The sequence below is a fragment of the Cavia porcellus genome, unplaced genomic scaffold, assembly GCF_034190915.1.
Source record: "Cavia porcellus strain 051 isolate PalLab524CR breed Dunkin Hartley unplaced genomic scaffold, mCavPor4.1 scaffold_1, whole genome shotgun sequence".
Classification (NCBI taxonomy): Eukaryota; Metazoa; Chordata; class Mammalia; order Rodentia; family Caviidae; genus Cavia; species Cavia porcellus.
The window spans coordinates 221,799,293-221,824,374 of NW_026947484.1; the positions used below are offsets into that span (position 1 = coordinate 221,799,293).

The 25,082-nt window shown below is 40.2% G+C and overlaps 1 protein-coding gene across 5 annotated transcripts in view; it reads right to left on the minus strand.

The window, feature by feature from the left end:
- Nucleotides 1–25,082, minus strand: part of Crim1 (cysteine rich transmembrane BMP regulator 1) — a 180,639-nt gene that overhangs the window by 127,084 nt on the left and 28,473 nt on the right. For all 5 annotated transcript variants that reach the window (XM_063229824.1, XM_063229842.1, XM_063229829.1 and 2 more), the window contains exon 2: nucleotides 15,398–15,571. In XM_063229824.1, coding sequence (XP_063085894.1) covers nucleotides 15,398–15,571 — 174 coding nt within the window. The remainder of the gene's footprint in view (nucleotides 1–15,397; nucleotides 15,572–25,082) is intronic.

Consider the following 25,082-nt stretch of genomic DNA (forward strand, 5'->3'; position numbering starts at 1 on the left):
TGGCTCCATGATTGTCCCTTCCCACTTATGTTGACTGTACTGTGAAAAAAATTCAAGGAAAGAAAAGCCCTACTGTTGTAACAGTGCCAAAAAAGTATAAAGAAACAAACCCAGATGCTAGAATTTGAGGCATTTCCTCTGCAATGAGACTATGTCCTTTAACTGAAGGTCAAAAGAACATTAAAGTGCTTAAATATTTTGAAGCCATATGTGGTTATTTTTGTGGCCCTGTCAGTTTACAGTGACACATATTTAATTGACATTTAACAAGTGGAATTTACTCAGCAGTATTCAAGGAAAATCCCGGTACCGCTTTCAAACATGATTTATTTAAATTTCTGGTGCTTTATATTAATACAGATGGGTTCGTGCTCCTGACAGCCTGAGTCCCTCCAAAATACCAGCAAGTGAATCAAGTCATTCTTAAGCTCACTTCACATTACAACTCTAACCCCTCAATGTGTCTAGATGCTCTAATTTTATAACAACTTTTCTGGGGACATTCACTTATCTTTGATGCTACAGGATTAATAAATAACTTGAATTATAATCACTGTATTTCACTTCACAAGTGGTACTTCCTGTTAGGTTTATGAGATATGCAGTATGTAATTTCATAATAGAAAACTGTACCTCAGCGGATAGGAAATACACCAAAACCAATTAAGTTAAACAAACAGTTACCAGATGGGCCGCTTTGTGAGATGACACGACTCATACCAAAGTTTTCAAAATACACTTGAAACAAAAGGAATTTTTTAGAGATATGGCAAAAGTCTGGATGGAATTCCTTAATATGATGAAGGAACAGACAACATGAATGCATGAAGTATCACAATTAGTATGTAATTTTTTGTAAATGTCTCTGAACTGAGTAGTGGTACAATGCCAAGACGTGGCAAACACTTCAATAAGAAAACAGGAAAAACAGTCCAAAATCCAACTGCGGAGTTTCAGGGGATCAAATATGGCCATTTAGGGGAGCGTGGAGAGGCTTCTCCTCAGTCGTGGTGGACACCTGCAGCCTGTTATCTTGCATTACCTTTGTCCTCAGGATTCTCTTCTATGCAGAGAAACTGAAGCAAGCACTTTCTAAATTAACAGCCACTCCCTTTTTGTTTATCAGAATTCTGGGTTATTTGCTGAAATGTTTGAAATAATTCTGTTGGGAGTCATCGTGGATCCTAATGGACATACCATCTAATCATGACCCGTACGAGCTCTCCGCTCTCCAGAGGAGACAAGCGTTCTGACTTGGTGCTCCTTAAATGTCAACAAAAGGAAGACAGTGTTCCACTTTATCTCTCCTATTTCCTCCGCTGCTCAGCAGGGCCAGCTTCGCTGGTGTGTGGGAAGCAGATAGACAACACAGCTTAATAGCAAACCTGGGTGTAGTCCTTCCAGTGATAAGGGAAATGAAAGTGGAAGGAGTCTGAATAATATTTACTTGAAAAGCCGCAGCCTTCTCTCTATGGGCAGTTTATGGAGTGTACGCTATGACACTAATTCTTAAAAAGAACCACTGGAATGTGCATATGGCCATGGCTTGGGCCCTATTGCCAACTTCTACCTCTACAACAGCAGAATTTTCAGGAAGTACTTAACCACCAAATGTAACACCATTATCACTGCCACGTTGAATATACTTAGACATATATTAGGGAAGACAAAAATAGTCCTATGTCGGCACTTATCTCTAGGTATTACCGCATCACCACGTGCATAGAGGTGTTTACATACACACAGCTATACAGATTCACACATGAACATGGGACATGTGTGTGCAATGCTTTTGGGCACAGAATACACAACTGCACACATGACGTGCTATTTTTAAAAACACGTATTTCCTACACATGTGTACACTCACTATTATAAATTCATTTAGGATTCCTTCTCCCCACCAAAGAGGGTTTATTGAGTCTTAGATATATTCAAAAGTCTCTGGGAGACAACGCTGTAATGTTTGCACTTGGGCAGACACGAACCCTGACCGAGAGGCATCGGAGTACATAGGTAACATTATTCAGAGCTCCGTGTCCCACTTGGTAAAACCCCCAACCACAGCATCATTTCATCTGAGCAATTCCTGACGCACGGACAAGTGGGCGCTCATTGAGCTCACAGAGAAGGCTCCACTGTCATTAGCAACCGAATGCCAAAGGGCAGTGAGAACGTGTAACTGAGACAATACTGTATTTCCCTTCTCCCACAGAGAAAAACTTCACTTTAAATGTTTTATGAGCAAGATGCCCTGAGGTCACAGCAGGGCCACCATGAGATATGCCACCGCTCCCTTCAAGGACACTCTCAGGAGTGCTTTTCATGTCCTTCTGCCACGGACACCAAGTGCAGCAAAACACTGAAACAAGCGTCCTTTTATGTCCACTGTTGCAAAAACACACCTCTGATATTTACAAAAGCTCTGTGAGGCAGACTGGACTTGTTTTCCCTTTGCCAAGCAGGGGAACAGTAAATAACAATCTCTGAATGTAATATAACTCATAAGCAAGATCAGAATGTGTTCTTCACCTTTAAAATAGCTTTCTGTGGGGGTCAACATGTTCTTATGGACCTTCCTAATTTTCAGGAGTTCTACCAACAGAACATGGAGACACATTTTGATTCTGTGGAGACAAAAAATCTTCATTTCATTTTCTAAACTAGATGAAAGGGAAGATAAATGCAACAAGAATGTGATACTATATTAATTTATTCTGACACATAGTTTTTTTCTATATCTGTAAAACCTGGATTGTGCAGACAAAAAAAGTGGACATATTTAAAAAGAGAAGTATCAGTTTTTAACATTATTAAATTCCTGTATTGTTCTGTTGTTAACGGAACAGGAAAAGAAAGGCTACTGATAAGGCGAAAGCACTTTACTTGCTTTACGGGAAATTAAAAAAAAAAAAAAAATCCTCCAGTGACAGAGAAAAGAATAAAGTTTTCCTACCCCTGGAAAACTAGGAAGTTGTGAGCCAGAAACAAAGAAAACATCCTCAATTTGGAGGAACATTCCAGTCCCTAAGAGCCGACACAAACATTAATTCATCTCGTGTTAATCTCTTCCTTCTTCTAACCTTACGGGCACCACTTAGGCTGCCTCTTCCTCCTGATGCAAAAAAACACTAAGCCTCAGAGACTACAAATCAAAAGCAGGAAGGCACCTGGTAAAAGAGAGTGTCCCAGGCTTTGGATGCACCAGCAAACAAAGTATGAATCCACTACGCTCACCTTAGAGAGCACATACCATTCAAAAGATAGTCATGGGTTTCAAAATATTATTCAAACGCCTCAGAACAGCATGCTACTTACTGAACAATATGAAACAGGGAGTAAGTGTCATTATGAAAATATTTTCAAATTTTAACAAGTTCAAATGTTGAACTTTAATACTTTTAAGCCTTTCGTTAGAAAGTCATACATTTCATAAAGGTAGAAGCATAGTTCTAAAAGTAATCATATTATGTTTTTCACATATAAAATAGTATTTAATTGAAATTAGTTTTACTGCTATGAGTTATCTTCCAGAATGTCTACCGCTGCATAGCACTGTGTGGACAGCATATGGCTGTACCCGCTCTTGTAGCAATGCCTACGGGTCCACCATGCCTGCCTCGGACTCTCCCATCCCCATGCGGCCTTCCCAGATTCATCTCAAATGCTCCTGTGAGTAGGTGAGCCGCACATCCGTCCTCTCCAAGTGAGCAGGACACAGCCAGCAGGCAGCAGAACTGACCACAGAGACCTTTAGTCCACCCTGAAGAGCTCTCCTACTTCAGGGCCTTCAGCAGCAATGTCACAGTTAGAATCAAAATGTGAATGCTGGTTGGAGAAACACTCTGGAGTATAATCTGTTAATAGAGGTAAAAAGTTTGAACATGGCCCTAGATTATAGGGAAAGACCAGGTAAGGAAGATGAATCTGTGCTTCTGAGGTGAAGAAAGCTAAAAGAATAGAATGGGGAGAGTAACAATTTTCAAGCAAGGTTGGCTCATTAACTTGCAACAGGAAATGGAAGAATCTATAACTTTGCCCAGAGGGAGGGCCGTGTGTACACTTTTTTTTAAACTTCAGTTCTGAGATTGAAGCCAGAGAGTACAAGTTACACCATATTCTCAACCCTTTTTTTAAATTTTGAGACAGGATACAAGATCTTTCTAAATTTTCTGCTCTGGCCTCAAATCTCAAGTAGGTAGGATTACAGCTGTGCACCACCACACCCATCCTTTAGAGGGAAATTATTTTTATAACTGCATGCGTTCATCTCTACCTTCTTTCATTAATAGTGCTGCTTTTTATTATTAAAAAAATGAAAACTCTGTATTCCTGAGAGCTTTTTTCCTCAAAGGATCTCAATCAAGACATAAGTAAAAATACAATACTGACAAGATCAGAAAAATGAATCAAACATAGTATCTACTAGACAATTCTTGCTTTCAGTGATAAAATTATAAAAACATTTGCACTGATGACTTGACTGAATGCAAATTCCTGCTAAGGTGGCTATGCTCTCAAACTTTCCTGAATTTTCCTCTTGTGATCTTTTTTTTCCCCTATAAGCAAAACAAACATAAACCATGTAGATTGGATAAGTTGTCTGCAATCCTAGATGACCGGTTGGGGATAGTAATCATGCTAATTAATGAGATTTTAGTGGCCAGAACTCAGGAATGACAACTCCTGGTGGTCACACCCTCTGGACGAAAGAAAAGAGCTGGTCAGGAGAGGGGAGGACCAACCGCACACACAGACAGGAGGGCTCCAACTCCTCCTGGAAGAACGTAGCCCTGCCCCGGGGAGTGGTCCCTCTCACAGCTCCCTTGGCCAGCAGCTCCAAGGGCCGGGATTCCAGAGCCTTAGCTCATGTCAGGAAAACCTTTGTGGGGCCAGGGTTTAGCCAGAAACAGCTGGGCCAGGCAGCAACTCAGCAGCTCTGTTGACAGGGAATAACTGAGGTCACCTACAGCCAAGTCAGACCACAAACACTCCAGGGGCTGCTTAGGGCTACCCAGCAGTATAAACCTCAACCTACTAAAGCCAGTCATCAAACATCCCTTCAGAGCAGCTGTGGTCAGCAGAAATAGAACATTTTAAGCATGGCTTCAAAAGAACACTGTTTCTCTGAAGGAGTCAGATTGTTTTTTTGGTTTTTTTTGGGGGGGGGGGCTGTTGTTCTTTTAATGATAATAAGCACTAAAATGCATGTTAAGTACACAGAATTTAACCTTCAAATAAAGCAGAGCTATGTAACAAAAACTGCTCATTTACAATTTCAGGTACTTCTTCATTCTACAACCAGGAGTGCATACGGAAAGAAGACATCAAGTGTTTGGATGAGACACAGTCTGGGACACAAGAAATGGCTTGAAAGTAGTTAAGAGTTAAAAAAAAAAAAAAAAAAGGCCGAGAGCAGATAAAGAGGGGGTGGTCAGTGTAATGATATGAAACATTATTAAACTACCTAGAGTGAATAAAAAGCATTGCTCCAAAGGTCAATTTGACTTTTATATCAACCCTTTCCTGCAGTGCCAATGTGCTAAATAAAATGCTCTTCTGATTCCACCTAGCTATACTTCCCTTGGCAACAACATATCAAAATTTTAATCATGACTTTTCTCTTTACGTCATGGGCACAAGAAATCACAGCCACTGAAGGTCACCGTATGACTACCCCCTGCTAAAATGCAGGTATCACTTATTCAACCAACTTCTCTTCTCCAGCTGGTCTTGGGCCAAGTTCCTTGAGCTTCCTGTTTTTATTTCCCAGATATTTAGTCTGGTTTCCGCCTTTAGTAGTCCTTTCTGTTTTCTGTTTTTTGTTTTCAATGATTTAAAACATGTTTTTCAGGACTATTCTCCTAAAAAAATTAGTAAAATTTTAAAATATACTGATTTAATAACATAAAAGTATGCTAATTATAAAAAATAAGTAATATTACCTATATTTTCTTTCCCTATAACACTGCTGGAAGGTAATAGGAAATACATATATTTAGATTTTGTCATTTGACACACACATGCAGACATACACATTTATGCATTTCTTTGTGTACATATACCTAGATGTAAGTACACAGTCCTGCCCAAAATGAAAAACATTACCAATTTGTGACTCTCTTTACAAAGAGTAAGAAAGCAACACAGATTTAAAGTTGGACACCATTTTTGTCTTAATTAAATGAATATCTGTAAGTGGCACTTGGGTGGCTAAAGGAAAAGTCAGCTGGGATCCTGATGAGAATGAGGTCCCTGACCATCTGACAGATGAGGTCTAATTACGGTTTTTGATGTGGTCAAGGGAAGGTCTCCTGTTTTCAACTTCGATGAGCAACCTTAACTGGATTCCTCTGAACAGTTTATATGGGCTAAAGGAATACATTCACAAGCATAATTCAGCACAGCTTTCAGATGTTACTAGTCTAGCAAAAACAAAATCTGAGTAATTTCAATGACATGCCTGATTAACCTAAAGGTGAGGAATCCGCACATATGAAAATCCTAAATTGAGGCATGGTCCCTGTCTACTTCAGAGTATGTAGGGAGAATCTGAGTTTTTATCAGGGGGGATTAAGTACATACATTCTATTATCAATGAGTGCATTAACAGTAGTTTAGAAGGGTCAAGAGCTTTCCTTGAACTTCATAAATCCCGTAAGATATATGGTCCTTTTTCCTCCTTTTAACAGACTTTCGGTCCTGAGAAGTTGTACAAAGATCCACACAAGTTTACCTCTGCAATACCATTTTACTGTATACAGCAGTTCTGTTTTGGGAGGACATATAATTAACTCTTTGTAACTCTGATCCAGTGAATTAATAATTACACTAGATCATTTCTACTTTAGTCAGTAATATACAAGGAGAGACCCAGAGATGTTAACATCTATAGATCAGTATAATCACCAACAAAATCATAGCAATACGTTTCAGAAATATTTCTAATATTTAGTAAAGATAAAATGAGTAAATTTATACAATGAATCAACTTGATTCAAAAGCATTTCCCCAGTACCTAAGTTTCAGAATTTGCTGTGTCCCTTACCATATAGTTCTACACATACAAGATGAGATGTCTCTATTGCATTTTTCTTTCTTTTAACATTAACTTGGAAATGCATTTTTCCCCCAGTACTGAGCATTAAACTCAGGCCCTTCACAGTGAGCTACATCCACAATGCTTCTTTTATTTTTACTTTAAGACAAGGTCTTGCTAAATTGATAAGCTGCTCAGGCTGGGATTGAACTTGGTTATCCTCCTGCCTCAGCCTCCCAGAGTGTTGAGGTTCAGGAATGTACCACCACACCCAGTGTGTGTGTGTGTGTGTGTGTGTGTGCGCGCGTGCGTGTGTGTATATTAAAGCCATTAGTATGTGTTAACATTTGAGGTAAAACAATTTATGGCATATACTTGTCTTTAAAACGTGGAAGTGGTAAACATCCTAAGCAGGTCCAGTGATTAAAGACACTGAGAGCAGCACAACAAATATCTCTGTCCAGGGAGGTGGATTCACAACACTCTATGACTCTGTCACTCTAAGTGTAGCAAAAACCAGGAGGAACACTTTCCCTTGGGGCTTGCTGGAATGGAGATTCCCCAGCCCTCGTCTGGTCCTGGTGATCCAAGATCTCTGTTTGAGAAACCTAGGGAACATCTACTTGTGACACCCACAAGTCACAGCCCACGGACCTCAGGGCCAGGTGGGACTGTGTCGGGAGCGGAGTCAGGGCGGCTGTGTTCCCTCGCACTTTAGGGGGTAGGGGGTAGCAGGCTCCATGCCTTGGCTGGAAGCAGCCCTACCTGCTGCTCAGGGCTGCATAGCAGGAGAAATTTTGCTGTACTGCCTCGGAGGTGGACTGAAAGTTAGTAACGTGTCCAGCTTCACCTAAACACGCCCAGCTCCACGCTGGATGGACACATACATTAAAAAATAAAATAAAACTAACTTTTGAGGAAAAAAAGTTTCAAACATCAAGTATGTAGTGTAATATTTATTTCTAAATACTAATTAAATTTTTGTTTACTGACAAAAATTACAGATGGTATCAAGAGTTAAAATACTTGATAAGCCCACACAGCACAGGCTGTACTGCAGCCTACACATCAAGAAAACAACCAAGAATAAAATTCAGCACTTATGCTTTACTTGTGTGGAAAAATGTTAGAGAAAACTCATATAGTGATATTTCCTTAGGTAAAACTGAAGTACCATAATTACACTGCAGAATAATTAAGTTAATGCTGTGCAACTTTTAAAATCTGGAAGTCTATAAAATGAAGCCATTTGTCTGTGTCAGAATTAGTTTCACTTCAGGGAATATAGCACCCAACATAAAAATCAAATTTCCTTTTTGTTTTAAGCAACAGGGAAAACACAGATATGTAATTCCATATAAGCTAGATTTTTCTCATCTTATTTCTAGTTCTGAGTGGCTGGCAGTGTATTTTTTTATGCAGTGTAAGGTTCCAGAATGCACAAATGCTTAAAATATTGTTTAGGGTATTTATAATGTATCTTTTAAAAATCAAAAGCAGGCTTCCCTGGCGATTTGTAGATTCTGGTGATGTGTGGACCTGTACTCTGAAGTCATTTAGAGAACAGTCTTTCAGTTAAACAGCAAACCATTGGTGTTTTGGTGCTGTCATGGCATAAGGGCCTGAGTTCAAAGCTTTTTCAATGAATACATGAATAAATGCATGAATGACAAGACAATTAACCAGCTCTAATGTGAAAGAAGTTTACGATACTGACAAAGTATTCAATGCATCCTGCACTAGCTTTACCGCACAGGTCCTCTGATCTCAAAAAAGAGGTACTGCCTCCATTATGCATATTATTATCACATTAATTTTCTAAAATTCTCCTAGTGCTCACGTTACTAATGTGATCAGAAGTCATTAAGGACATCACCCTCTCCCTGGAAGGATGATGACTCACAAATCTCTCTTTCTACTTCAGATCTCTCTCAGACCCTTAGGTCTCACCTTCCTCTTGATTCTCCATAGATACCACGAACATAAAAAACAAAGTCAGTCCATATCTCACTCCGCCTCCCATAAAGCTGCTCTCCTTCCCTTCTACATTTAGTAAATGTTACCTCTGTCTAGCTGGCCATCGGCCCCTTAAACATCCACCCGGACCACCACACGCATCCTGGAAGTCTTCCCTTTCTCATCCCCCAGCTAGTGAGCCCCCAAAGCTCACTGACCCTGACCACCTTATCTCCTCCATGTCCTCTGCTCATTGGCTCCTTTCCATCAAAGACTGCTCTTACTTCTTTTCCTTTCTGTTGAACCAGCCAACAAATTTCTCAGAGCTGGACCCAATTCCCAGTTCTGCTACAAAACTTTCCTTGACTTAATTCATCTTAGGAAAGCAGAGCCATTATCTGTCCATTCAACATAAGACATGTCAATTTCTGATTCTCTCTTATCAATACAGAAAAAAATGAGCCACAATTTAACATCATCTCCAAGCGATTTCAGCCAAAACAAAGAATTTCTAAAGCTTCAAGTATCTTTATCCTTTTGCAAAATTTTCATTCTTCAGTTCCAAGTGGGAGTAAGTTCCACATAATCTATACCATTTAGGCATACGATGGACGATGCAGCAATGACTAGAAAATATATTTAAGAACACATTGTATGAATCCCACGTAGGATCTCTTCAGCTGGTCTCCACCAATAATGTGAACTGGGTTTTTTTTTAAAATGTTTCCTACAATCTTCCAACTAAGTTACTCTTCTCTTCTCTGTATACACGTGGTGGAGGTACTCACATACAAAGACTACTACATGAGTTAGTGACCTACAACAAAAATTACTTAAGGTGACAGATAACTCTGCATATCAAACTTAGTTTGCTCAAAACAAAACTGTGGAGTCCTCCCTAAATCACATCCTCTCCTACTAAAAGGAACTATTTCCTTAAGCACCAAGCCTAAGAGTACCTGCTGATTTCTCTTTCCTTCCCCATCCATTTCAGATGATATCCCGAATCCACATCCCTCCAGTGCCACCCCTCAGGCCTGAAACACTATTATGCTATTCCTGAACTATATTCAACAATATCTACCTGTGGACTCCGTTTTCATGCTTGTACTCCCTTGTCACCTTCTAACACAAATCACTGTCTCACTCACAATCTCACAACAGCTTTCTTATGCACCAAGGCCTCTGCTGACCTGGCCTCCAGCACCTCCCTCCCTCCCTCAGGTCAGGTCACACCCCATTCCTACTTTTCTTCTTGCTGTTCTTTTAAGCCACGCAGCTTGTTCTCTTAGAGCCTCTGTGGTTCTGCTCCCTCCACAAGCAACCCTCTCAGGTTAGCAGAAGGCAAGCTGCTTTCGGCATTCATACTTGGGTTCAAATGTCCTTCCTTCAGAGAGCACTCCTCTGACTCGCCCATCTAACGTAGTTCCCCTAGTAAAGCTCAGCCACAGATTCCGGTAATTGTCTTGTATAGCTTTTACCATCCTGTACGATGTTTCTTTTTCACCCACGTGTTTTTGCAATCTCACCTCTTTGAACTTAAACTCTGTGACAGCTGTGTGCTCAGCAACCAGAAGTGTCATTGGTACCTACTTGGCACGTAGTAAGAAGTCACTGGATGAAATTAATAAATAAAATGTTTTCCCATGTGTTCTACATTCTTCATTGATTGTGGCTTTCATATTTCTGATTATTTTGTGAATTTATTATGACATCTGTGAGTTACAGCGATTTTTCTTAAAAAGCTAAACTATCCTAAACTTGGAATCTTTTGCAAACTTAAAGTGCAAGTTGTTCATTACATCATGGAAGTTTTTCCTACTAACTCTAGCTAATCCCAGGGAGACTCCACCAGAGCACCCCTGATGACTGCAAAGGTTGCTGGTACTATTTCTGCTAGTTGGTTCCTTTCTTTTGATCCACAGTACACATATTTTACTTCTGTATACGTTACAGAGTAATATAAACCAAATGAAGACAAAGAGGTGCCATGGTCCAGCACTGTAAGCTTTAAGATCAAGAGAGAATGACTTACAGATCGTTTCCTTTATCAGATTTGCTTTTTGCAAAATACAGATTGGTCTGATGAACCATTCTGTACAACACCATGGCTATCATCTCTCTGTCTTTTTCCTCTTTTGTTTTTTGGGGGTAGGGTCTCGCTACCTAGTTCAGGCTGGCCTTGACCTCACAGTGATCCTCCTTCCTTAGCCTCCCAAGTGATGACTATTATCTTGTTTATGTGCATGTGTGTGTATGTGTGTGTACGTGAATGTGCATGTATTTCATTCATTCATTTAATTTTTTGAGACAGGCTTTCACTGTCTAGTCTGGGCTAGCCTTGAGCTTATGAACCTGTTACCTGGAATTACTCAAGCACTGGAATTAGAGGTGTGCCACTACTGCCTGCTCCCTCCACATTTCTCACAAACTGATTTCATGGTGATATATTCATGTATTTTAGAAAAGAAAACTCTGGGTAAACAAATTAAGACCAACTCCTTCCTTTTTAAACAAACAGAAATAACCCACAGAAACTTTTATTAGGCCCCCAAATTGCCATTATTCCCAATAAATCTATCAATGCTATTAAAATGCCCTATAATGACTTCTAAACATTTTTTAAAAATAGTTGTGCTTAGAATTCATCTTTAGCATCATCATCAAAAACACAGAAGTGGGGGCCCCGTGTTTCTCTATTAGGGATACTACTGTTTTTCCTTCCTTCGACACTAACACACCTTGATACTATAAAATGCTCTAAAGAATGTTCCCCCAAAGATGCGGCCGAGCTCTAAAACTCATCCCCCCGTGGGAGCCACTGAAATCCAGTGTGACTATACCGAGCCAGCCGCCATCACCGGCCTCCTGTCTCCACCTGGCTCTGCGAACTCTCCCCACCTTGACCAGTCCTCCTCCCCCCTTTCTGTGCCTGTTAGAACTGGGGATCCCCTCCCCTCAGGATGTTCCCTCCACTTTGCTCTAGCTGAAACCTGGGTAGCCCTATTTCTTTTTCCCTTCAAGGCCTCTTAGATGGGGATGGCTGTATCCGGCACATTCCATAAATCCCAGGGCCAGGTGTCTTCTTTGTGCTGTCACTTTTGTTTTCCCTTTAAAAAGTAAAGCCTTGTTCATTTAAAGTATATGCGCTCGACGTTATCACCAGCTGCGTATGACTGTTACATTTATCTAACAGAACTTCTGGTGCGCTTTTGGTGTCTTCACTGTCTGCTGGGTAATCCATCCTGGTCAGCTGTGTGACCTTCCGTCTCCAGTGACCTTATGCTTCTCTCCTCCTCAGCCAATTAAATCATCCATATCATTCTCAGCCCTGGTACAACCAGCACAAATCTTGCACTCAAATTCCCGTTCATTTATCTAGCTATTTACCGGAACTTGCCTTCTACCAAATACATCATTTGCTCACTACATTTATCTCCTTCCCAGTGTTGACTGCATGGTTAATCAACATAAGTACTCTCTTGCATAAACCTCAATCCCCATATGTCCCTCTCTGTCTTCCTACCACATTTATCAAGACAAAGTAATCCTGGTTACCTCTCCAACCACGAGGCACCAGTACCAGAGCCAGAGAAAGACACTCACTGATGCTGGCCAGTCTCTGCTGGAGTTAATAACCACTAACCTCAAGTAAACAGTCAGCACCTGCAGGTGACTGCGTAAATCTCCCTGACTAATTCACTCATGCTCTTATCTGAGATGTCTAACATACTCCTCTCCCTCAAGTTTCCACATTGCTTCTGTCACTTCGGGTCAGATAATGACCTTCCTTTATACTTCTCGGGGAAAGAGGAGTGATTTTACTCCCCTCCTCAAACGCTGCACAGTACCATCATCGTTTTTCTTCCCCTACTGGCTTCTTCCTCTTCACTAGCTCCTTCTCAGCATCGCACATGCTGTAGTAGCTCCTATGCCTTGTTTTAAAAGCCCCACTTGACCCTCAGTCCTCTAGGACAACCACTCCATTTTTCAGTCTCCTTTTATCACGTAACATCTCAAAAAGAGTTTTCCTGCTTCTATCGCTTGCACTAATAACCATTCTCTTTGAGGTTAGAAAACCCTAGATCATCTTCATGAGTTTCCGTCTGGCCCTTTATCTGCTGGCAGACACTGCTAGTTCTACCATCAAGATAGCGTACATTCATCTTCCCTGGCCGTCTCTCATGGCGCCACGTGTAAATAACGGGAACAGCTCTCCACCAGCCTCTGATTGCACTACTTCCCTTTGCTAATCTCTCCTGAACCTTCTCCTACACCCCAGTCTGCCCAACACTGATTTCACTATCTCTGTTTTTCTCTGCTCATAAACCTGTAATGATTTCTGATAGCTCCTATCACCGGGCTGCAGCTTTTTGCATGGTGTTTAAGACATTTAATAATATGGTTCCATATTGCCGCCTCTTTATTTCCTATTGTCTGTCAGCATTAAACCTTGCTCTTAGACCAGTTCTGCAAATTCTTGTTTCTACATTTTATTCTTTTGTCCACCTTGTTCGGGAAAGCCATCATTATTAATCCAAAGTCCAAAATGTTAGACTCCACCATCCACAATATTGTATCATCCAATTACAGGTCACACTTTGGTGACCCTAAACGCAGGCAGTATTCCAGCTTTCAAACGTCTATCACTATCTGTGACTGGGTAACCCATAAGTATATAGTCACTAATTCTATCATATGTAAGATGTATTTAATTTTATGAAAAAGTAAAACAAATTTTCTTAAATAACAGAGTAACAAAGTTATTACACTGTGCATTGTTATCTTCAAAGTAGTAACTCAGTACAGGACACAAACCAAAATGATTCTTACAGAAAATAAACAATAACACAAACTTTCACTGAGACAAGATAAACTATTAGGACAATAAATACTTTTCAAACAATGGACTATAGCTAATTTTGAACAAGAAGGTATTAAAGCAATTCTACTTTTGCTTTATTTAGAGGCCATCTGACAAAATAAGTTTAATAATTTTTAAAAGTAAAGAAAATTAGGTAACAGTAATTGTTCATGAGAATTAAAATTCAAAGTGCTGAATCCTTCATAGCTTTTCTAGAACCAGTTTAAACGTTACTAACGTTAAGCCCTACATTTCTAAATTCAAATGTCCTAAGTTTTAGGACATAACCACTTGTGATGGCATTATACTGAGATCTGCTACATCTCTAACAATTCTGATGACTGTGAAAAGGGTCAGCTTGGGCGCAGCCACGGTGAGGCAATGGAATCAGTTTCATGAAATGTTAAGGGTGGCAAAAGGCTACAAACCTGCACTGCTATATCATTTCATACAATGCTAACTTCTTGTATGAATAACTAAACTATTTACATAGACACGGGACCATGTCATCTATGTCCTTAAATGTTTATACAGAATACTGAAACTGACAAAATATTCTGGATTTTTGTTTTTATTGTTGCTGTTTTTCCAAATAAGGACAAAGACAAGCAATGGAAACGAGGATAGAAATCTGCTAGGTCCGTGCTGGTGAGGGCAGCTCGGAGACCGAGCTCAGGTCCACCATCTTGTCAACTGTGGCTGTGGGCCACAGCACCAGGATCTGGGTCCTCCATTTGGGGTCATCCTAGTTAGAATCACTTTTTCAATCTTTCTTCTAAGTTGTATGTGTGAATGTATGAGTTAGGACCCATATTCATATAATTTTCTTGTTACTTTTTTGTTTACTTCTATTAGTAATTGTTTGCAGCACACAATGTGATTACATTCCCAGTAGGGAACTGGTACATGTATGTAACACATTTTAATTCTTTTCTTCCTTCTCTCTAAACCACCTTTATTTTTCCAGCATCAAATGCATTTATTTAGGAGACCTTATAAAGTTAACTGTCATATCCACAGATTGAAAAGCAGACAAATAGACCAAAGAACAATTCCTGACTGCTCTCCAGAGACATGGGGCTTCATGACTCACCCACACCTTGATTCCTGACCCTGCCCCGTAAAATCAATCTAAACCTTCAAATCGCAATGCACAATTCTCCATCCTCTTCTGTGCCAGATGAGCTGCCTTTCTAATTAGCAGACTCTCCTCATGGAGCACCATCCTATGGTCAACTGAGCAGAATGGACCTGGTGACAACAGTTGCTGATTTCAATACCACTACAGAAAACATCCATCCTGCAGAGGTGACCCAGGCAGGCTGGCACGAGATCTTCTCCTCACACTACATTACCACCCCATCCTTCCAGGAAACATACACATCTGATACCACATCCATACCTGGTACACTTTCTGATTATCAGGATTCTAAAACCACCAAGTTCTATAAGCTTGTCTTTGCCTTTTCAGGCTCAAATGCTACCAGTGCTCAGAGTTACATACCATTAAGTCTTAAAGACGGATGGCCAATGCTTACCTTCAATCCTCTTTAAAGCTGAAAGGCACATATCCTTCCTCGGAAACTCAAAGGGATTGTTGCAGGTTCGAATGGTGTCACATTCACATTTCCCATTAATTATATTGCAGCCCGAGACAAGGTTTTCATTGCATGGTTCGAAACCAAGCAGCTGGTCATCATCCCAGTTCTCATCTGAAAAACAATTGCCCAGACAATGTTTGCTTGCTGCTTCATGTGAAGGCCTATTTGAGAGCAAAAATACATACGGATATCACAATGAAGATCCAATTCTGACACCTCCGTTTGTGAAAGGCCATGTGGCTGGAAGTATACAAATGAATGAAACCCAGCTTCCTCCACCCAACCAAAGAGACTGAGATGTATGGCCATACACGTAGACATTAACTTTCAACATGCAAACATTTGTAATCAAAAGCCTCTACTTCTCTTATGGGCCACTACAACAACAAAGGAGATTCCTTTAAAAATTTTCATTTTAAACAAAATTTCCTGGATTTTTCTACATTCAGTATACTACAAGAGTTACACTTGTTAGCTACAACTTTTATGGGGGGGGGGGGCGGCATGATAATAAGGATCTAACCCAGGGCCTTGTGCATGTTAGACATTCTCAGCCTCAAAATTATTTTTAGAGCTAATTTTTTTCTCTATCAGAGATCAGTTTGAGATTTGAAAGAGCTCTTCACCTTAAAAAATCATGGCAGCTAACAGACAGCAAAAGACACCATCCATAAGAATCAAGAATAAGATCCCATAGAGAAAATTCTCTCTGACACAAGTGGGATTGATTGTTAGTGTCTAAGGCTCTCCACAGCCAAGCCCAGTCAAGACCCCAGCAGACACTGCAGGCTATAGCCTGGTGAGAGGCTGACATCATCATATCTAAAGTGAAACCAATTCAGGCAGGGTCATGGACTGCTGCGGTCACTGATAAACTGATTTTAAAACCAGTTTTCCTCGGACTCAGCTCAAAAAAATGCAACATGACAAAAAAACCACACACAAGCTTGATTTTTACTAATATTACAGTTCAAACATTTCTTATAGGAAACCATAGATCTATAGATCTCGAGGGTGAAAGTTATTTTATCATACTTGAACTATGTTTCTCATAATTATATTGGCGGAGAATTTTTTAAATTGCTTGACTATGAGAAACCTTAACCTGTTACACACATTAAAACAGGAATACATACCATCCTAAAGAATGTGTTTTAGGTTGAGAACACAGCTCTGCAGTACAGCGCTTGCCTAGCACAAGGGAGGACCTGGGTTTGATACCCAGGATCACAAAGAAAAAAAGAGTGGAAACAGGTGTGACAGGGACACACACACATTCACACACACCAACACCAACATTTACTTCTAGCATCTTCAATGCACAAATTAGGCAAGACTTCTTCACTGAACCAATTTTCTTGACAAGGAGTATTCAGAAGTACATAATTCACAGTATAAATAGCTTCAGGGTGATTCTTTGAGAAGGAAAAAGAGAAAAAAAATCTGTGTTTTGATTTCAGGAGTTCATACTTACGTAATCAATTCCTTAGCTCTCAGTAAATTATCTTTTCGTTTTAAAGATTTAAACAAAAACACAAGTGATCAGTTTAAATTCAAATTTGTTCTCTGACTTAGCCTATATGGTCATCAGAAATAACATGCATGTAATATAGCAAAGGCATATTCTATTATTAATGCTAGCAGTTACATTTACTGAACTACTCTCAAAGAGGTCAAAAAAAGTATTCGGAAACAATTCAACACTGAATAGGTGATGATACCTGTTTTCCATTATAACACAGTATATCTAAACGATTTCTCATCTCACATTCAATTGCCAGCATGTTTTTAGTATCATCAATCTAATACATTTCAATCAAATCTGCCATGAGGGACTTTTTGTGACTACATATGCAAATTTATAGTTCAAAGACAGTTCAATCCCAGAAACCTCAAAACTTGCGAGAAATTCAAGACAGCTGAACTACTGAAAAACTTATTATTGCCTTCTTCTCACTCACATTCCTGAGATGAGAAGTAGCAACTGTTTTTGTAAATACGTCATCAAATTGACTTGACTCTACCAGTTTTTTCCACATTAAACACCTCTTTCCTCTATTATAACTGCAAGTTCCTAAAAATACCACCTCGTGAGTTCCCACGATGTATCTAAACCTGTCTGCCTTCCACTACTTTCTTGTCCCCGCTCTCATTCCACACAATGTTACCAGAACTGCCTTCCTCCAAAGGCACACCTGCTCAGTGGGTCTCCTTTACCAAGAAGGAAAGTCCCAACTTCATACTGTTGAATATGACTCCTTGTGACACGGTCTATACTTATTTCTACAGATTCCTCTTTTCCCAACCCTTCTCTCATCTAATAATGTTCTAAGCACCCTCAGGTTCTCACCACAGACCAGTAACAACTGCCCCCATGCTCCTAAGAATTACCTGCCCAGAACGCCTCCTTCCCGCTTCCCCACCTCCTATTCATTCTCTAAGGACCACTTCAAATATTACTCCCTGGGTTGCTCCATCTACATCCCCTGCAAATATCTGCACAGATTTCTCACCATCCCCTCTATGCCAGCTATTATAGAGTTTTATCTTCTAAATCAAAAGCCCTATAGACAAGGTCCTCATGAAGGCAGGAGACAGGTTTACCCAACTGTGAATGCCCTTACCTCCACAGTCAGTACAGGGTTAATACATATGTCAGTCACACACACACACACACACAAACACACACACACAAACACACACACACCCTACTCCTGTAAATGGTACGGTATGGTCAATATAGCTGTGTTTCATTTTTAACCAAACATGCCTTTGGTATGTGTATCTGTCTCATCTCAAGGAAAAAAAGGATAAAAGAACATGTTTATACAACTCAAACCTTATTTTTAAAAGCTCATCAGTAAAGCATTGTATGATGCAAACATTTTAAAGAATGCTGGACGTGCTGGAGCATTTCTCATTGAACATCATCTGTTGTCTCTTTTTCCATCTCAGCACTGAGACTGCAACCTCTTATCATTTGGCTGACATCAACAGTCCTAAGGAGCCCATTCCACAGACAAATTACACTGCCAGATGCTTTTCCCTGCCATCCGGCAGGAAGACCATTTCCCTGCATATGCAAGGGAAGCAAACAGTGCTGCCCTTGGTCACCTCTTTTTCTGTAGTGTCCCAGTGGCAGCACTGTCTACACCTGAAGATGCATACAGGTGAAGCTGACCATTTCCCCAGAAAGTGCCCAACCCTCGTGAACAGTCAGGCAGCATCATGGACTCTGCAGTCAATGGGGTCTTACTCTGCCCCCTCCTAATTAATACTTTGTTCTTCTCAAGTAGTTCCCGTAGCAACCACTGTTACACCACCAAGCACAACAGGCTTCTGACATAAATGCTTTTAGGGTTTTCTATTACAGAACATTATACTTTAAGATAATTTAACAGAAAATCAACAGGGATTGGAAGCAAAAATATATTAAATTTTGATTAAATCACAGCCATTAAAATCTGATTAAAGCTAAGCACAATAGTGGCTGAGTATCTCTTATCCAACATGCTTGGGGCCAAAAATGTTTTAGATTTCAGAGCTTTTTGGATTTTAGAATATTTGCATAGACTTTGCATTATGTCAGTGCTCAAGTTTTTCTGTATTTTTACAGCACCTCAGATTTCAGATTAGGGATACTCACTCAACCTACAGTGCTGCTGGAAAATTCTGTTTTTACACATATAGTAAAGGATCACTGTTCTGATTCTCTGCCACAGTTCCTGCTGTTCCCTGGACTGATCAGAGGAAAAAAAGTGCTAAAAACAGGACTGGCCTTTATTTATATCAAAGTAGGTTTTTTCCTCTGGCACTCTACAAGTGACAAGATGTAGCCTCTACAGTGAAAAGTCAAGATGATAAGACCTCGAATGTATTTTAAAATGTATAACTTCTGCAAGATAACAAATCAGGAGGTTAAGTTACTTTTGCTTTCCTAATAATTTCATATACAAATTCCAAATATGTGAGCACTGCAGTAGAGATTCAGGGATCTCTAACTGCAAACCTGATATCTGCGCACAGATGTTAGAAGCCATCCCAAGAGACAACAGCCTCAAATCAACACTGCAGATCTCCATCCACCGCACTCCTCCCGCATCCCATAGAACGTGAGCAACACAATCAAGGGCCAAGATTTAATAAAATCAGTCATTTGTCCTCTTCCAGTCAAGAGCATCCTTAAGGGAAACTGATTCTTTTGGTATTTCAATCACTTACTATGTTCCTTTCCATAGCCCTTGGTGGCAAATATGAGTGCCCCGGTCTCCATTTGAACTAAGATGCCAGCAGATTTACCACTGTTTCTGCACCACTGGTTCCAAGGTGGCAGAGATAAAAGACAACTTAAATTGTAATGCTGGGCTACCTCCAGGGACTGCAGGCCACACACTGAGAGCTGCTGTTCTAGACAGCACAATTATGCCCTGCCAGCACCCCTATGTCACAGCAGCAGGGAAACCAAAGCCGAAGGACACTGGCCTCTCTCCTCCTACCAGCACGTTTCTTCAGAGTGGCTGAGCCCATACTGGAAGTCCGACTGAGCTTCAGACTTTCACAGACATGAACAATGTCGCATGACCGACATTCATAGATGTGAAGGAATCGTGGAAGCAGGTCACCTGTCTGCTGGACACTGCCACAGTTGTGTTGCTGCGTGTCTACTGTATAGTGCAATAGGGTGAAGTATTTACAGTGCTCCATCAGAGCCCAGGATGTCCAGAGCAAGAGCCAGGGCAGTGGTGACATGGCGGGACTGCCAGGAAGCACAAGGCAATATACATTGTGCATCTGTGTCAGGTGTGTGTAAGACTCACTTTGTCGGACTTACGAATGAAGTGGATTTAAGAATGAAACCAACTTAAGTTCTTCCAGAATGGAATGGCTTCCTAAGTTTCGGACTTACTATATGTAACTGGTGAACAGGAAAATGACATTAGTATATGAAGCAAAAGTTGCTGTGGTTTATATATGACTTTGCACAGAACAAAACCAGAAACATGTCTTTTTGTAAGTAAAGGGAGATTCTTATTAATACATGAAGGTCTAGGCTGATAATTGGGTCTAAAGTCCTTCTTTTAGCACAAAAATGGCTGAGCTCTAGTGGCTGAAATTCCCGTTACTTTAAACTATCCAGCAGGGTGGTAAGTACAAATGAAAGAGTAAAGATATTTCTTCTGTACGTAAATTAAAAACAAACAGAGAAATGACTCCTGGATCTGACACAAGTGTTCTCCATTAAAAGCAACTGTTTTCAAGGCCTTAAGAAGCAACAGAAAGAGCTTTAGGGTATATTAGACTGTAAAGGTTGACCTACAGAGATCCACGTGCAAAAGGTTGGCTTATCTCTGACAGTATCTATTTGGGTTCTTATAGTCTACAGTTTTCCTCTCTATAGTTCCATAGGTTTCAAGCAATCTCTCATAACTCTTTTTTTCCCATCTCTCTCTTATTATCAATGTAGTGAACGATTTTGCAGAACGTGAGTGATTTTTGTTGTTGTTGAAAGGCAAATGTTTAATGACAAAGCAAAAACACTGTGCTTCCAGTAGTGACTTTCAACCTTGTTCAAGACAGTCATTCTAATCCAATGCAACTCCCAATGTTCTTGGTGATGCTTGAAACTCCTTCCTTCTTATCTTACATTTTAATGGTTTTAAACGTAAAGCTCACGAGGAGGAGGCTTCCATTCTGAGAGTAGGAGACAGGGTATTACAGAGAAGGAGGGGAAGGAAGGGGCCTCACACAGGACACACAGAGCTTATCCAGAGCTAGGAGGACGCACCTCCGCGGACACTCTCATCCTCCCTGTGCCCAAGAGCTCTAGGAACTAGCTGTGGACCCTCCTGGAATCAGCCCCTCTGTCCACAAAAATATCTTTCCATCTGCTTGCTCTTTTGATTTGCCACCAACACTGAATAAAACACTTCAGGTGACTGCACTTACTGGATAGAGGGCTGCATGTTAATCTGAAATTTCTACCTTCCAGAAAGTAGTAGAGGACATTTGTAAACTCTGAGCCTTACATTTGCCACCTTGTATCTGTTTTGGTTAATGGAGTTTACTCCAAACCAAGAGATAGCTTCACAGTATTAGGTAGCAATACACTTACCAGAAATATGCTAGAGCAGATATTAAAAAGCAAGAACAAATTCACAGTACACACTCAGAAGCTCACAGTAATGGAATTCTGTTGGCAGAAGAGAGGCTTCTGGGAATATATATCAAATTAATTCTTCAGCTGTTCACATATCCCTGTGGCTACAGTAAGATGCAAATAGCTAATACTGGTATCTCTTTCCATGCCAGCCTAGAAACTCCAGCGTAATGTAAAATTGCTGCTCTTAACTCCCCCAGCACCCAGCTGGCTGTTATCAGGCATTCAGTTCTGCTCCAGGAGGAACCTAATGCAGTGAGCTTTCATTCTCTTTGTTTCCGGCTTAAAGTCCATGTTCCAAGACCCGCTGCCTTCCTCGCCTTTTCTTTCTTGTGCTGTGATCAGTGCAAAGCAGGAAAGGCAAAATTTATGGTTATCAATAAAAGTGATATACGTAACAAATACGCGTTTTATAGACATTTCCACAAAGTGGAATCATGTAAGGTATATGTAACAATATACCAGAGCAGGAAAAATTCCAAATCTCCGAAACAATGGAAATAATACAATATCCACAAATATTTGCTATAAAATCTTAAACTGAATGCGACCACTAGCTATATAACAAGAAGAAAGCTGCTTCTACTATGTACAAGTGAGGAATTCATTGAAAACCAGTCCTCATTCAATGTAGTAAATCAATTTACAACAAAACATTGATTAATGATAAACTATATTCCATCTCAATACTTTTCATCACACTTTAGTAATACAATGGAAGGGGGGGGGACTGGAAATGAACTTCTGAATGTAAATGAACTCAATCATGAGTTCCTCAAATATAGTTATCTACTACACATTAAAAACTGGCCTTAAAAATGCGAGGAAAGAGAAGTTTACAGTACCAAGTTCCACCATTCTAACCAAAACCACAACAAGAATAAAATGTTCCTAGGACTCCTGAAACATAGGAATAGGTTAAGGAAAGGCAATTTCCTTGCCAACAGCAGGAAGCTAGTGGGGAACGTGGAGAAGGAGTTTAAGATAAGTCATGGCTCTAGAAGCAAAGATTCTATAAAACCTGAAAACAGAAGACTAGAGAGACAGGGAATACAGAACATATCACCCAACTGCTGGGCGTAACCTAGGAAATACCTTCAACTGCATTTGGTCAGACAGGCAGTAGGTCCGGAGTGGTGTGACTGCAGGGCCTTAGCTCAACAGACCACAGCCTTGGCTATGACACGGGTTCATAAGCGGGCCCTGAGCGAGGCACTCAGCTCTCTAGGCTCCAAGATTTTAATTACTAAAATGAGATGGAAGGCCAGGTGTGGCAGTGCACACCTGTAACCCCAGCACCTGGGAAGCTTGAGGCAGGAGGAGCGCTGTGAGTTCAAGGACAGCCTGGGCTATAAAGTAAGTTCAAGGCCAGCCTGAACTGCATAATGAAACCCTGTCTCAAAAAGACAAAAATAAAATTTTAAAAATGGTATGAATGGACAATCGACGAGGTCCTTTTGAACTTTATCCTCATGTTTAATTTCGGCATCTTTTTTGAAACAGTTCAATGATACCAATGTACTGAGGACAGTGATGGAGAATTGTATACCTATGATGGTCATACTTAAATTGTTTCCCATTATGAGACCACTTTGAGGTTTTAAAAACTAAATGCCTACAAGCAGATCAGGAAAGCCAAGGCTATTTTTAATATACCAAACATCACTTTCCAGGACCTTTGTCGCACCTTCATTTTCTGAACATCTATCCATAAGCTGAGCTCTCAAAAAACCTTTTGATTTAATAAAACAGAACTGGCCATGGACTGACGACTGCTTAAGCACTCTGTCGCTAAACAATTATCTTTACTGCTTATGTGTTAGGGACCTGCTATATGGAAAAATTAAAGAGCAATGGGATAAAAACACAGGACCTACCTACGACAATGTTTGAAGTGAAATTTGACAGGACATAAGATAGATAAGGAAATAGGGGCTGGGGATTTAGCTCAGCGGCATAAGTACCTGCCTTGCAAGCAGGCGGTCTTGAGTTCGATCCCCGATACTGATAAAAAGAAAAAAGAAAAAAAAAAGATAAATCAGCTAAGTATTTGCTAGAAACAAGACATACAGAAAGCAAAGGCAATAGAGGTGGTTAACAAAGTTAAAAATTGATTCTTAAGATGTCTCATAAATACCTCAAAGTTAAAGTTCCCAATGAGCACACTAACTCCTCCAGCTTATTTGAATATTTGAGTATTTTTTCAGTTTCTATACAGTGATTTTACCAGAAAGTTACTCAAAGTTACTCATTAGTGATTCCAATTTTTTTAAAAGTAACCATGCAAATATTTGAATGTCCTTTTAAATTTTTTTCTCCTAGCTACAATTGGTTCGACTAGACTCTTTGGCGAAGCCCTTAACACTCTTACGTAAATTTCCTCTGCTTTGATAGTGACGGCAGTACTGTTGAAAGTAAACCTCAAGTGCTCTCCTCTGATTCATGTCTGTGCAGTAGTCGACCCCCCTTCCATTCAGGTGTGCCACTGTTAAGCAATGCATCCGTCCCTTCAACGTCCATTAAAACACATAACTCAAATGAGTGTGTTGGCACACGCCTGTAATACCTACTACTTAGAAGGCTGGAGCAGGAGGATCTCAAATTCAAAGTTAACCTGCTAAACCTACTAAGACTTGTCTCAAGAAACTTTTGATGCAAAGGCCTGGGTTTAATCCTTAGTACTGGAAAAACAAACAGCCCCAATATGTAATTCATGTTATCCAGCCTCAAAGAATATCAATTACCAAATGCACATCTACTAAAACATTTCTAAAGCTTGGATGAGGAAAAAATACCCTGGAGAGGCATCGAGTGTTCTTGTTTATCTCTTCATCAAGATGCTCTAAGCCATGCTTAGCTATCCTCTTATGACTACTTCCCAGTGTTCGATCGTTCCACAGAGGCAGTTTGATGTAAACAACAACCAGTGAGGAATAGGATAAAAACAATCCCTCTCAAACTTCTTCAGGATATCAGTGTTGAAAAGCAACGGACTACAAACACAAAATGAAGTCCAACATCTGGTCGAGTCCTCAGCACAGAACATAGAGCCTGTCTAGATGTGAGCTCAACCCGTTTGTTCAACCTCCTAATTTCAACACCTTCCCTCCCTCCAAAATTACTTCGTTATATACACCCCCTAGAAGAACCCTGTTGTTTCATGAGTCAGTGGGCTTTTGCACAAGCTGCTCTAACTCCTCTTTTTTCCTCCAAGTTTTATCCACTCTATCGTGACTAAATTACACATCATGTATCTATTAATACTATTTCACTTAGAGCAGTATAATAAAATTATACTTTAGTTTACCAGAAAGTGGTTTCTTTGACTTTTCAACACTGAGCTCTCCTAGGGCTTAGCAAAGCGACCGCCTGTGGAAACAATGAACAGGGACAGGGAAGAAGAGGCAAGAAAGTTTGAATTTAAACACAGCAATGTGAATCTTTACGGCCAAACTTCTTCTGGAA